Below are 14,477 nucleotides of genomic sequence, written 5' to 3' on the forward strand. Positions count from 1 at the left end.
TCACTCTGCATGGTTTGATATGCATGTATGGTGCTTGAAGATTATGTCAGGACTATATAAAGTTGAAGATTACACATTTATGCCTTAAGTGACAGGTTCTACTTTTTAGTTCTAAAATTAGGTCACAATTAGGACTATAAACCTGCAAATCTAATTTAATGGGCCAAAGGATTTTATTTGCATACCTTCCCAATGACATAACTTGTCAACCCCAAATCTTGATACCATCAATTATATTAAAACATTTATAGAATATTATAAAAGCATGTGACGTCTGTATTTTAAGATTGCTCACTGCTACCTTTTTCGTGGTGGATCCAACTGTGTCTGAATGATAAGGCAGCTGCTGGACCCGGGATAGAGATCTGGTGGTTTTCAAAGCTCCATGTTTCGAGATGTCACCCTGAACCAAAGAATTCTCATCCTCCACGCCTGTTCCAGGTCAGTACCCCACAAGGTAGTGATGTCAGGATAAGGATGAGTGATTAGCAAATCTGATTGGAGGCAATTTGCAGTATGTTCAGTGAACATGGCCAAAAATCCACGAAAATGTGATCTTTAATTTGAACCCCACTAAAGTCAATGTAAGGAAAATGTGCCTCTCTTTTCAAGACCCATAGGCAAGGGATTATTAAACAAAGGGCATGGTGAGCTGGGGTTAAAGTGAAACAGGCACAATTCCTTTTCCAGTTGCCACCCAGGTCAGTTCTGACATTTCTTTCCTACATGTAAAAATCTGTATTTTTTTGCTAGAATATTACTTAGAACCCACAAACATTATATATTTTTTAGCAGAGACCATAGAGAATAAAATGGTGATTGTTGCAATCTGTTATGTCACACGGTATTTGCGCAGTGATTTTTCAAACGCGGGTTTTTTTGGAGTGAGTTTTAATGCAAAACCACACACTATGTAACCCATTTTTTGTGATATATAAAAGATGTTGTTATGCCAAATAAATCTATGAGATGTAGAGATGTAGTGAGATATAGTACAGCTAAAGTGGCATTTTAAAGAAAAAAAAACATTTAATGCTAAATGACTTTTCTCAGCTGGCTTCCTTCTGTTTGTAAAAAAAAAAAGCCATTCTACACCTAAAGTATCGACAATAAAGAGTACCATCGTTTTCAGCCAATTTGCAATTTTAAGGCTTGCCATGTTTGGTATCTATTTACTCAATACACAATCTAATCTTTTATAGTTTACCAACCTTGTGGGATTAGAATTTGTTTTTTGTGCCCTAAAGTAATTTTAATGTTTTTTTTTTTAAATTGCAACATCCACCAATTTATTGTCTTTGCTTTAAGAAAATATATTATGTTTTGGGGCTTTAAGCATGTTTTCATGTCAGCAAAGAAAAGGGTTAAAGTCAACTCCACGCAAAATTGATATTGATGATGATTGAGATGGCATTTGAATTTTAATTCGGGCTGCAGTATAAGAATAAATGAAGCACATTTTGGTCAAAGTTTTCTTTTTCTTGTCTAGTCTGGATATAGCTTGGGTATAATCCCTACGTCATTGATGAGATTTACTAAGGACTGTGGGGACAAGACTGGGCAAGGACTGTGTAAGACTATAAGTATCACTGGTAGCTTTTGGTTGTTACTGCACTTTATAAAGACATCATACAGCCACAATAAAGCAATTATCTGAGATAATATTTGCTTAGACGGGTAACCATTTACTCAGAGGAGCACTCCAAAAAGCACAATGTGCAGTGGCGTATCTAAGGTATGGCAACCATGGCAAGTGCCATGGGGGGGCGCAAAAAAGCTGGAAAAAACCCCACCCGTCCTCCCGGACTTATATAGCCCCGCCACCGCGGTCGGCCTGCTGGAGCGCAGCGCCGGTGTTCTGTCAGCGGCTACCCCGCCCGTGCTGTTGGGCTCGGCTTAGGCTGAGCGAGACTCTGTCAGCAGGGGGGGCGGGGCCAGGAGCTCCACTGACGCTCTGACCCTGCCCTGCCCCGCCCAGCCCCATGTAATTGATGTGCTCAGAGCAGAGTGGGAGTGCTGAGATCGCCTCACCTGGACTTCTGAGGGCCCCGCCCTGGACCGCAAAAATCTACGCCCCCTACCACCGAAGGCTCCGGCCCAGAACCTCTGAGAGCGGGAGGTAAGCCCGGCTGGCCAGGTAGATTTTTCTGCCAATACACAGTCCCATCCGCAGTCTCTGGCCATTTCCTGTAGTCGCATCTGCAGTCTCTGGTTATTTCCTGTTGTTGCATCCGCAGTCTGGTCATCTCTTGAAGTTGCATCCGCAGTCTCTGGTCATCTCCTGTAGTTGCATCCGCAGTCCCTGGTTATTCCCTGTTGTCGCATCCGCAGTCTGGTCATCTCCTGTAGCCCCATCTGCAGTCTCTGGTCATCTCCTGTAGCCCTATCCGCAGTCTGGTCATCTCCTGTAGCCCCATTCACAGTCTGGTCATCTCCTGTAGTCTTATCCGCAGTCTCTGCTCATCTCCTGTAGTCGCATTCGCAGTCAACTTAAAAGTAGTACCTGCTGTTGCACAAATCACTTTATTAGACTTTATTTATGATATCTGTGGCTATGCATATTTATTGAATCCATATTGAGCACTATAATTGATTGGATGCTTGCTTCTGCTTGGGCCTGGCACACATGCACAATCGCACATGACGATGACTTGAAAGTTTTAAGTCATCATCATGTGCGATTGTGCGTGTGTGCCAAGCAGAAGCAGCCAATCAAATATAGTGCTCAATATGGATTAAATAAATAGATATCATAAATAAAGTGTAATAAAGTGATTTTTGCAACAAGCTCTTTAAACAGTCTACATTCAAAGAAAGTTCATGTACTGCAAACTTTGCAGTACATGAACTTTCACTGAATGTAGACTGTTTAATGGGCAGGGGCGGACTGACCCATCGGGCACTTGGGCACTTTATGTTGTGCCAATCCATAATTTCATTGAAAAATTAAAGAGCTTGACATGTAGTTTTGTTAGCTGTTTTTTTTTTTTTTGACACAGGCGCAGTTTCAGTGCTTGCCATAGGCGCCATTTTCACTAGATACGACTCTGCAGATGTGTCAGGAAGGTATAGTTCAACCTTTATTATACAATTGAGACAAAAGTCACGCTGAACACTGTGAGGGACTAGGAGAGCGAAGAGAGAGGAAAAATTGAGGCTAAGCGCATACTGTTTGAAGTTCAAAGCCTTTATTGGCCAACTAGACTGCTCCTTTCCTGCAAAACGTGCGGGTAGGGGGTGTATAAATGGTTTTCAAGGGTCAGTAGTGATGCAGAGTCTAGAGGTCAGAAGTATGTGATGTAAAGTTTAGCTGTCAGTGGTAAGTTCAGGGATCAGCACTGATACTGAGTTCAGGGGTCAGCAATGATAGGGGTCAGTAGTAATGCAGAGTTCAGGGGTCAGTACTAAGTGATGGAGAGTTTATTGGTCAGTAGTGATACAGAATTCAGGGGTCACTAATAGTGCATAGTTCAGGGGTCAGTAATGATGCAGAGTTCAGGGGTCAGCAATGATGTCAATGAAGCAAAGTTCAGGGGTCAGTAATCATACAGAGTTTAGGGGTCAGTAGTGATGCAGAATTTAGGGGTCAGCAATAATGCCAATGATGCAGAGTCCAGGGGTCAGCAATGATGCAGAGTTCAGGGGTCAGCAATGATGCAGAGTTCAGGGGTCAGTAGTGATGCAGGGTTCAGGGGTCAATAATGGTGCAGGGTTCAGGGGTCAGCAATGATGCAGGGTTCATGGGTCAGTAGTGATGCAGAGTTCAGGGGTCAGCAATGATGCAGAGTTCAGGGGTCAGTAGTGATGCAGGGTTCAGGGGTCAATAATGGTGCAGGGTTCAGAGGTCAGTAATGATGCAGAGTTCAGGGGTCAGTAATGATGCAGAGTTCAGGGGTCGGTAATGGTGCAGGGTTCATGGGTCAGTAGTGATGCAGAATTCAGAGGTCAGTAATGATGCAGAGTTCAGGGGTCAGTAATGATGCAGAGTTCAGGGGTCAGGAATGGTGCAGGGTTCAGGGATCATTAGTGATGCAGAGTTCAGAGGTCAGTAATGATGTAGAGTTCAGGGGTCAGTAATGATGCAGAGTTCAGAGGTCAGTAATGATGTAGAGTTCAGGGGTCAGTAATGATGCAGAGTTCAGGGGTCAGTAATGATGCAGAGTTCAGGGGTCAGTAATGGTGCAGGGTTCAGGGGTCAGTAGTGATGCAAAGTTCAGGGGTCAGTAATGATGCAGAGTTCAGGGGTCAGGAATGGTGCAGGGTTCAGGGGTCAGTAGTTATGCAGAGTTTAGAGGTCAGTAGTGATGCAGAGTTTAGAGGTCAGTAGTGATGCAGGGTTCTTGGGTCAATAATGGTGCAGGGTTCCGGGGTCAGTAGTGATGGAAAGTTTAGGGGTCAGTAGTGATGCAGAGTTCAAGGGTCAGTAATGGTGCAGGGTTCAGGGGTCAGTAGTGATGCAAAGTTCAGGGGTCAGTAATGATGCAGAGTTCAGGGGTCAGGAATAGTGCAGGGTTCAGGGGTCAGTAGTGATGCATAGTTCAGAGGTCAGTAGTGATGCAGGGTTCTTGGATCAGCAGTGATGCAGGGTTCAGGGGTCAGTAGTGATGGAGAGTTCATGGGTCAGTAGTGATGGAGAGTTCATGGGTCAGTAGTTATGGAGAGTTAATGGGTCAGTAGTAATGGAGAGTTCATGGGTCAGTAGTGATGCAGAGTTCAGAGGTCAGTAGTGATGCAGGGTTCTGGGGTCAATAATGGTGCAGGGTTCCAGGGTCAATAATGGTGCAGAGTTCATGGGTCAGTAGTGATGGAGAGTTCATGGGTCAGTAGTGATGGAGAGTTCATGGGTCAGTAGTGATGGAGAGTTCAGGGGTTAGTAGTGAGGCAGAGTTCAGGGGTCAGTAGTGATGGAGAGTTCAGGGGTTAGTAGTGATGCAGAGTTCAGGGGTCAGTAGTGATGCAGGGTTTTGGGGTCAATAATGGTGCAGGGTTCAGGGGTCAGTAATGGTTCAGGGTTCAGGGGTCAGTAATGGTGCAGGGTTCAGGGGTCAGTAAAGGTGCAGGGTTCAGGGGTCAGTAATGGTGCAGAGTTCAGGGGTCAGTAATGATGCAGGGTTCAGGGGTCAGTAGTGATGCAAAGTTCAGGGGTCAGTAATGATGCAGAGTTCAGGGGTCAGGAATGGTGCAGGGTTCAGGGGTCAGTAGTGATGCAGAGTTTAGAGGTCAGTAGTGATGCAGAGTTCTTGGGTCAATAATGGTGCAGGGTTCTGGGGTCAGTAGTGATGGAAAGTTCAGGAGTCAGTAGTCATGCAGAGTTCAGAGGTCAGTAATGATGCAGAGTTCAGGGGTCAGTAATGATGCAGAGTTCAGGGGTCAGGAATGGTGCAGGGTTCAGGGGTCAGTAGTGATGCAAAGTTCAGAGGTCAGTAGTGATGCAGGGTTCTTGGATCAGCAGTGATGCAGGGTTCAGGGGTCAGTAGTGATGCAGAGTTCATGGGTCAGTAGTGATGGAGAGTTCAGAGGTCAGTAGCGATGCAAGGTTCTGGGGTCAATAATGGTGCAGGGTTCCAGGGTCAATAATGGTGCAGAGTTCATGGGTCAGTAGTGATGGAGAGTTCATGGGTCAGTAGTGATGGAGAGTTCATGGGTCAGTAGTGATGGAGAGTTCAGGGGTTAGTAGTGATGCAGAGTTCAGGGGTTAGTAGTGATGCAGAGTTCAGGGGTCAGTAGTGATGCAGAGTTCAGGGGTCAGTAGTGATGCAGAGTTAAGGGGTCAGTAGTGATGCAGGGTTTTGGGGTCAATAATGGTGCAGGGTTCAGGGGTCAGTAATGATGCAGAGTTCAGGGGTCAGTAAAGGTGCAGGGTTCAGTGGTCAGTAATGGTGCAGGGTTCAGGGGTCAGTAATGGTGCAGGGTTCAGGGGTCAGTAGTGATGCAGAGTTCAGGGGTCAGTAGTAATAAAGAGTTCAGGGGTCAGTACTAAGTGATGGAGAGTTCAGGGGTCAGTACTGACTCAGAGGTGACCCTCTGCCTCATAGTACAGTCAAACAGTTCTCCCCTGCACAGCTTACCCCTGTTTCCCCCCTTTCTGGACTCATCATGTTATTTTTTGCAGCTCCAGCTCTCTTCCTCCTCTCCCTGGGTCCAGTGGGCAGGGCTAAAGTCCAGCAGCCAACCACGACCCTGCTATGGAGAACTGCCCCTGCTTCCTCTGGCCTCAGTGGATCATCAGCACCCACTCCCTCTCCGGCTTATACCAACACAGATCTTAACAGTGCTGCAGCTGCGAGTGATAAGCATAGCTACAGCTGAGATACAGAAGTCAGATTTGAAAAGTGCTTCCCCAAACTTGTGCACTGTGAGAGGGCACAGTGGGCCCCTCCCACATTGGGGCCCAGCAAACATTGCACCTATGGAGAATACATCACTGCAAACTGGGTACTATTGTTAGGCAAGAAAAAAATCATAGGTATCAAAATTACCTTGTCCCTGTACAGAAGTAATGGCCTTAAGGAATACTAACTTGCAGGTGAGTGTATAATGAGGAATGTCTCCAAAGGATTGGAAGAGCCATTTCTAAAGTGGAAATGCAGAGGGAACCAGATTGGCATGGACAATATGGATAGTGTACCCTCTGTGCTGTGCAGGATATACTTTTAAAATTATTTGGAGATAAACATTTTTTTATCATTTTCTTTTTTAATATTATGTTTTAATTTATTTCCTCATAAAGCTGTCATTGCCCTGATCAACCAAACATGGGTGGGGATGGTATGGCTGTAGCTAAAGGCTTACAAGCAATTATATTCATAAACTCCTGGGTTTTAAGAATGTACCAGTGGCTGGAGGTGGCCCAATATGCAATTGAGGTACTAGCCTGCCCTGCTACATGTGTAGGAGATGGCCTTTTAAAAACCTAGGGTGGCGGTGTCCCATGTTTTGGGTGCATGTCATTTTTCTTTTTCCTAAAGGATACATTGAGGTGCTGCCAAAAAACATAGCTCCCAACTGCTCCTGATTTGGAGGGACTATCCCTTATTCGGAACAAAGTCCCTCTGTCCCTCTTTCCTCCTCATTAGTCCCTCATTTTGGTCTGATCTATATAGTTGTATATAAAATGCACAATTTCTCTATCAAAAAGGGTTTTACAGTGCTAAACCTCTCATCCAATTTCTAAATGGCTGCATTTGTACATTCCAAAAGCCAATGTAAAGGAATAGTAGTGGTAAAAAAGCATTTGTGGGTTCCATCTTTTTTTTTTTAAGAATTCTCCTTTAAGGAGTGGCTGGCAGGGGGTGTGTCTTATACCTCCATACTTTTGCTAATAGGTGTCCCTCATTCCCATCTCAGAAAGTTGAGAGGTATTAAAAAAGTCAGCTCCTGGATGGACTGTCAGCAACAACTGCCTGATGCACCCTAATCAACCCATAGCAAGATGTAAACCCGACCACCAAAATCTCTTGTAAGCTTTAACATTATAATATAACTTGGAACAAAAAAATGGCAGCCAGCAACAATTAGAAAATGAGCTCATGAGCTAATTTAGCCGCTTGTTTATGAGTGATCAGCTTCTTTTCCCCTACCCATGCTCAGAAAAGAATTGCTCTTTTAGGACCACTTGAATTTTTTGTTCTGCAGTGAAGGCTTCTTCTCCACCCATCATAAACACATTTGGGCCATCTTGTGGGCAACCTTTTTAAAAAAACTGTCTAAGCTGCAGGATGTTTTTGGAATTGAGTCCAATATGCCTACGCAGTCACTGTATAGTCTTACAGGATGGCTTGCTTAATAGCGTTGGAGTTTGGCTTCTATTTAGAGTCTATCATTTATCAGGCCTCCATAACTCCTCCTTTCATAAGACTCTTTAAATTCCAAAGTCAGTCAATGTGGAGAATCTCAAATAGTGCAAATTGGTACTCAAAGTCTTGAAAGAATCCCTCAACATCTCCCATACTTTTTTGAAGGTTTAAAGTCTTTTCTGGAGGGCTTCAGGGTCTCCCTCACTGCAAAGCCTGTCACTAAGACAAATTTGTGGAACCTTGCCCTTTTTCACTCCTGTCTCTTTTGGGCCTCTTTGAGTGCCACAATTTTTTTTTTCTTGGCATGGCAACTTCCCCCAAAATGGACATTACCTCCTCATATCAGTTCTGTCTACACACACTCCAGTGATGGCTGCATGGCACTCCTGATGCTAACAAAAGTGGACCATGCCTGCATAATGTGTGTGGAAATGGTCACCTGTAGACTTAATTGGAAATCCATGTGACAGGGTGACCATGCAGGAGAACAATTGGGAGACAGGCACACCTGTCACCCTATAACAGAAAAGACCTGAAAAAATACTTTTAGTGCAGACCCTCCAGGTAATATTACTGTATCATCATGAAAGCCACAGATTTAGATCTGATGAAAATGTAGTGTTTGGGTGTACACACACTTAGCAATAGAAGTGTTGACTATTATTAGTATTATATTAACATTCCATATTTTTCATATAATTTTTCATATAAAGCATTGTAAGTTTTAATCTCTGACCATAGCTCAACACTGGCTATGGATAGACAAATGCTCACAAAAGTTCACCAAGTATGACAACCTCATGAGAATGAAATAAATAATACTTCATTGTTGAATCCCTTTAAAACTGTAATAGACTGGTGAAGCCAAGATAAAGGTGATATTCAACTCTCTTTCATTGTATGCAGCTTTCTTTATTAGGGATTAAAGCAAAACCTTTCTTTAAGTTCACTGGTCCTATAAATAAGCCTAAAAATATTGATTCCTTTATCAGGTTGCCTTATCGCGTGACAGAATGGTCAATGGAAAGTTACTACTGCGTTTTTTAATCTTTATTTTGTTCCTGGGCTTCCTATGGCACTGGACAGCAAAGCAGGTAAATCAAAATGAACCAATTATTACTATTATTATTTATGTTATCCAGGGTCTCAAGCAGATAATGAATAAATCAGTGTGTTAAAGTGGTATTAAACCCAAAAACAAAAATGTAATATATCGCAGTTTACCAATCTTAAAATGTGGTGGCCAGCTTTTTTGTAAGCGTTAGTCCTTTATTTTCACTTGGTGATCTGGCCAGTAGCACACTTCCTATCTTAGGATGTCTCTACTATGAATTGCTGCCTGCCCTAGTTATCTGTTATCTGTTTATTTGGCTTGTGCGCATGTGCAGTTGTAGCTAAGAACATCCTCCTTATTGCTTTACTAATTTACAAATTTAAAAACACCCTACTATTCATCACCAGTTGCCTGATAAAGCATGAAGTTAGCATGTGATCCTAATAATAACTTGCATTCAGCTTGTGTTTCGCATCCTGGTCTCAGTCCTTGCTATTGTCTACCTGTCCCTGGAGTGTCCCTAATTCCCCAGTCATAGCCTAGTTCCAGTTAAGGTTGACACCTGTCCAGGATTACTATTATTGGTATCAGTGCAACCCTAACTAAAATGTACAGGAGTTTTTATTCGACTAAAATATGACTAAAACAATTCCGATTACTAAAATACGACTAAAACTAAAATGGCATTTTAGTCAAAGGACTAAAAATAAGACTAAATCAAAATTTGGCATCAAAATTATCACTGCTTGCGGGGCATTGATCTTTTTCCTAGTGCACCAACCAGATAGGTACAGACATATTAGAGACCACCCATGTGTCAATAAGCTCTACTGACAGAGCTCAGGACCAACATAATCCTGGGTAGTCAGGCAAACAGAAATAAGGAAAAGCAACAAAGAAGAAAAAGGGAAAGGAAAGAAAGAGGGAAAGAATGAAGAGAAGGTCCATTCCCAGAGTCAAAATAGGTAAACCAAACCACAACCACCCCCCTCCCCCAAAAAAAATTAAATAAATTAACGTACCAGAAAGACATACATATAAGTAGCCCACAGCTCCCAAGTCCGTTTTAAATTTGTCCTTCGAGATACTGTCACGAATGTCACTTCTACCTCAATGCAGGTGGTCAGACACTATAGCTAGCTACTGTGTGCTTCACCTATAGCAGTCCCCTTTCCCTTAAGACAAGCAGGCCTGCCGGTACTTGGTTGCCCCCAGGACTTATACACAATGCTATAATGCCTGGCCACCACACCAGGGCAGACGCGAACAGAGCAAACAACAATCTACTTGCAGTTTAGCAGACTGATAGCGTGGTTCTAAGACAGTCCAGGTAATAAGGTAGGCTGAGTTCAGGGAATAGTCCAATATCTGATCCGGGTCATACACAGGGAAATCAAACAGCAAAGCAAGGCAGACAAATGGAAGGCTTGATCAGGAATAATGCAGGTAACTGTCTCTCTATCACAAGCAAGGGATAGAGTGTTCAGTTTGCTTATATCAGGTGACTGATCAGATCAATCATCTTGCAGGTGAAAACAGACAGGGGAAAAGAAACAGCCACCACCCGGGTGCTGAAATGAGGAATGGGGGCACTAAGTGATCATAACAGATACTAACAATATTTTCATGTAACATAATCCAGGTGAACTTTTGCCTAGCCTGTGCCAAGGATACAGTAGGCTGTTTCCAGGACTTAGCAAGAGTCACATCATAGCCCCAAGTAAAATGAAAAATATCAGGTGTTGCAAACAGTTAGATATACCAGATACTGGGGCATTAAGAGGCGATATGTAGGGAGTCTGAGGGACACACTGTCCTGTCACCCTTCGAATCAGCACAAAGACGCCATTCCAAAAACGGATCCTAGGACATTCCCACCAGATATGGCACATTGTCCCCAGCATTTGGCATAAGCACCTGAAGCATAAGGGGGACACCGATGGGTACATTTTGGCTAGCTGTATTGGGACCAGGTACCAGTGAGTAAGCACCTTTTGCTTCTGCCATGGCTACATTCAGGATACCATCCATCAAGGTCAATCTTTCCCTCAATATAATCCCTCAGGTTATTCTGTCCCCCAGTATAATTCCCCCATGTCATTCTGTCACCCAGTATAGTTCTCCCCAAGTCAATCTGTTCCCCAGCACAATTGTACTAAAAGACAGACTGACCTAGGGGGATTATACTGGGGGACAGACTGACGGGGGGAGGTATATAGTGGGGGGGGGGAGACTGACCTGGAAAATGGGAGGATTGTACTGGGGGCAGATTGACCTGGGGGGATTTTACTATACAGACTAAGCTGGAAAGGGGCTTATACTTGAGGACAGACCCCAGTACAATCATCCACCTCCCTTAAGTCATTCTGTCACAGTCTGCACAATCACCCACCCCAAGTCAATCTGTCCCCCAGTATAATTCCCCGCAGGTCAGTCCGTCCCCCCAGTATAATCCTTCCCTCCAGGTCAATCTGTCCCCCAGTATAATACCCCCCACCCCGATCATTCTGTGCCCTAGCATAATCCCCCTCAGGTCAGTCCGTCCCCCTGCATAATACACCCCAGCCTGTTCCCCAGTACAATCCCACTGGTCAGTCAGACTGAGCTAGGGGGATAAAACTGGGGGACAGACTGATGTGGGGGTGATTATACTGGGGGACAGACTGACCTGAGAAATGAGAGGATTGTACTGGGGGACAGATTGACCTGGGGGGATTGGAATGAGGGATAGACTGACATGGGATGGGGCTTATACTTGGGGACAGACTGACATGAGGATGGGGGGGGGACATAGAAGTAACAAACGGAAATTGTCATCTATCCAAAAGTGTTTAGTGGTCATTGCTTCTTCAGGACTTCAGATTTTCAATTAACAGATGCATTGTTACTTGTAATATTGAAAGGGGGATCCCCACAAATCCCTAAATAGGGAGATTGTGGGAAAGAAAGGGGTATTTTTAGGTGCCAAATACAGTATCAACTACTACAATAGAGATTTAAAAAGATTAATCTACATTGTATTTGTAAAAAATTTAAAAACAAATATAAAATCATAAATACACATTACATCAACATAAACAATATACGACCATTCTGTACAAACAATGCATAACGAAGAATTTATGGATCATGGATCAATTCATTTCAACCAAAAATAGGAGATGGGCTTCTTCAGGGTCCAGTTCCATGTGGGCGACGCTCTTTTTCTCTTTTGTTTTTAATATTTACACATACGATCGTGGATATACAATTCCTTGTTGGATATCTTTCATATCATGCATGATGAATGGTTGATGTACATATTTTTTGATCTTTCCATCAGTTATCAGATTTACTAATTCTGAAAACTGGATCCCGAAGAAGCCCATCTCCTGTTTTTGGGCAAAACGCATTGATCCACGATCCATAAATTCTTTGTTTGCACAGAATGGTCATATATTGTTTATGTTGATGTAATGTGTATTTATGATATCATATATGTTTTAAAATTTTGTACAAATAAAATTTGGATGAATCTCTTAAAATCTATATTGTAATTATTGATACTGTATCTGGAACCTAAAAATCCCCCTTTCTTTCCCACAATCTCCCTATTTAGGGATTTGTGGGGATCCCCCTTTCAATATAGTTCATTTATTGTAGGGGAATGTGCCAGTTTTTGATGATAGGCTCCCCTCCCACCCAACCATATGCTTGTTAAATGTAATTTCAATATAGAAGTCCAAAAGGCAAACATAAGTATGTTGCATAGGTTGGTGTCTAGAATTTACAACTATCCATCAATAATCATACTTGAAAAACATTTAAACATATAGAATCTATTCAGTCTGGGAGGGGAAGGGAGAAGCGAAAGATGAACACAAAAAAAAAGAAAAAAAAAAAAAACACGCATGTACTGACACCTAACAACAACATATAGTTGGGGAGATGGTCACGGACCCCCTAAGGCTGTGGGGAGGCAAAAAAAGGACAGAAAATAGATAACACCCTCCAGGATATCCAAACTCCAAAAGTACGTGTTGTATCATGCAAATGGGTAGAACTGTATATGAAAACAAATCAATGTTAGAAAAGCCACAGCATAACACCACCCCATATATATATATATATATATAAATTAAAGGATTACCAGGTAAGCCTAGCTCACCTTATATTTGTTATATTTGGCCTATGCAATCACAGGGTGTGGTGCGTTTATCTCATCAACATTATACTTTATCCTGCAAAACATATGCATAAGCACATCTAAGAACTGCTACCAATATGACCAAACTGGATATCTATGACATGGAGATCAGACATAACATAATAATCATATTGAGGAGTGGTGGGGAAAAATACTTAGAATTAAACTATCAACCAGCAGATGTAAAAGGTCATCAATCCTCACATCCTGGATTAGTGCTTTAAGTCTATGACAAATGCAAAAGAAAAACACCATTGTCCCAATCAATCCTACATATAATCCACCTGAAAAACACAAACATCCATTACTTAGCAAAACCAAACAAGGAAAGGTCCCTGGGATAAGTATTAACTTATCATGAAAAATGAACCTACAATATTTTAATTATTCAAATACACCACCACACTGGTGGATTGTGCTAGGAGGGAGGATATGGAGTCGGGGTGGGAGAGGATGTGTACTTAGAGGGAAAATTTGAGTGGTAGAGGATTTGTGCTAGGAGGGGTGACTTTTTTTGCGGAGGGGCATTTGTGTTGAGGGGTTTTGGGGGATGAGGGCAAAGATTTGTGCTGAGAGGGGGAATTTCAGCAGGGAGGCAGATTTGTACTGGGGGGATTTATGCTTGGAGGTAAGCATGCAGATTAGTGCTCAGGTTTTTAGGGGGGATTTTTGCTGACACAAGGCTCATACATCTTGGGGTGGGGGTTGCAGGTTTGCATGTTCGCCCTGGGCTCTATATCAGTGGTCCTCAACCTTAGTCCCCCCCCCCCCCCCCCAATAAGCCATGTTTTCAGGTCTTTCTTTACTTTGCACAGCTGTTTTAAATCAGTATCAATGACATGGTATTGATAAGTGCTATTTTATCTAAGGAAAGTTCCCAAAACATGGCCCGATTGGAGTACCCAAAGACTGAGGTTGAGAACCACTTCTCTAGATGACCTTGTCCTGGGACTGTCCAAATGTATCTACCACCTGAGGGATTTCTCTCTGTTATACAGTCCCTGTCCATCTTGAGAAGCTCCCCGAATACCTCCCACCCTGAGTACCCCCACTCAGATGAGAGGGGTATGCTCCGAGAGACTGGGAGATTTAGCACTCTCCCCTTATCCACTGTCCATAGATCCACCCAACAACATCAGCGTCAGTGTCAAGATGGCCAGAATTATCACAAGCAACCAAAACAGAGATCTCCCCTACCGAGACCACATAAAAGCCGCCTAAATCAGCAGGGACACAGCTCACAGGGAACGCAAGCAGGACTTCCCTACACCCAAACATCTGCTCCAAACACTCCAAAAGCAAAAAATAAATAAATCAATTAATAAAATTATAAAATGGATAAACAAAAACAAGCTCTGGCACTAGAGCAGTGTTTCTCAACCATTTGACCTTTGAGGAAGGCCTCTTTTGGTCAGGATACACATTTATCCTATTTATGTGT

General features: G+C 43.1%; 1 protein-coding gene across 3 annotated transcripts in view; it reads left to right on the plus strand.

Annotated features, from left to right (window-relative positions):
- Positions 1 to 14,477, plus strand: part of LOC141148693 (NXPE family member 4-like) — a 174,317-nt gene that overhangs the window by 143,634 nt on the left and 16,206 nt on the right. For 2 of the 3 annotated variants that reach the window (XM_073636337.1, XM_073636339.1), the window contains exon 2: positions 8,789 to 8,890. In XM_073636337.1, the coding sequence (XP_073492438.1) occupies positions 8,810 to 8,890 (81 nt within the window). In that variant the 5' untranslated portion in view covers positions 8,789 to 8,809. Of the gene's footprint in view, positions 1 to 283; positions 442 to 8,788; positions 8,891 to 14,477 lie in introns of those variants that run through there. The other variant, XM_073636338.1, reaches the window with a different exon arrangement.

The sequence above is a fragment of the Aquarana catesbeiana genome, linkage group LG06 (genome assembly GCF_042186555.1).
Source record: "Aquarana catesbeiana isolate 2022-GZ linkage group LG06, ASM4218655v1, whole genome shotgun sequence".
Lineage (NCBI taxonomy): Eukaryota > Metazoa > Chordata > Amphibia > Anura > Ranidae > Aquarana > Aquarana catesbeiana.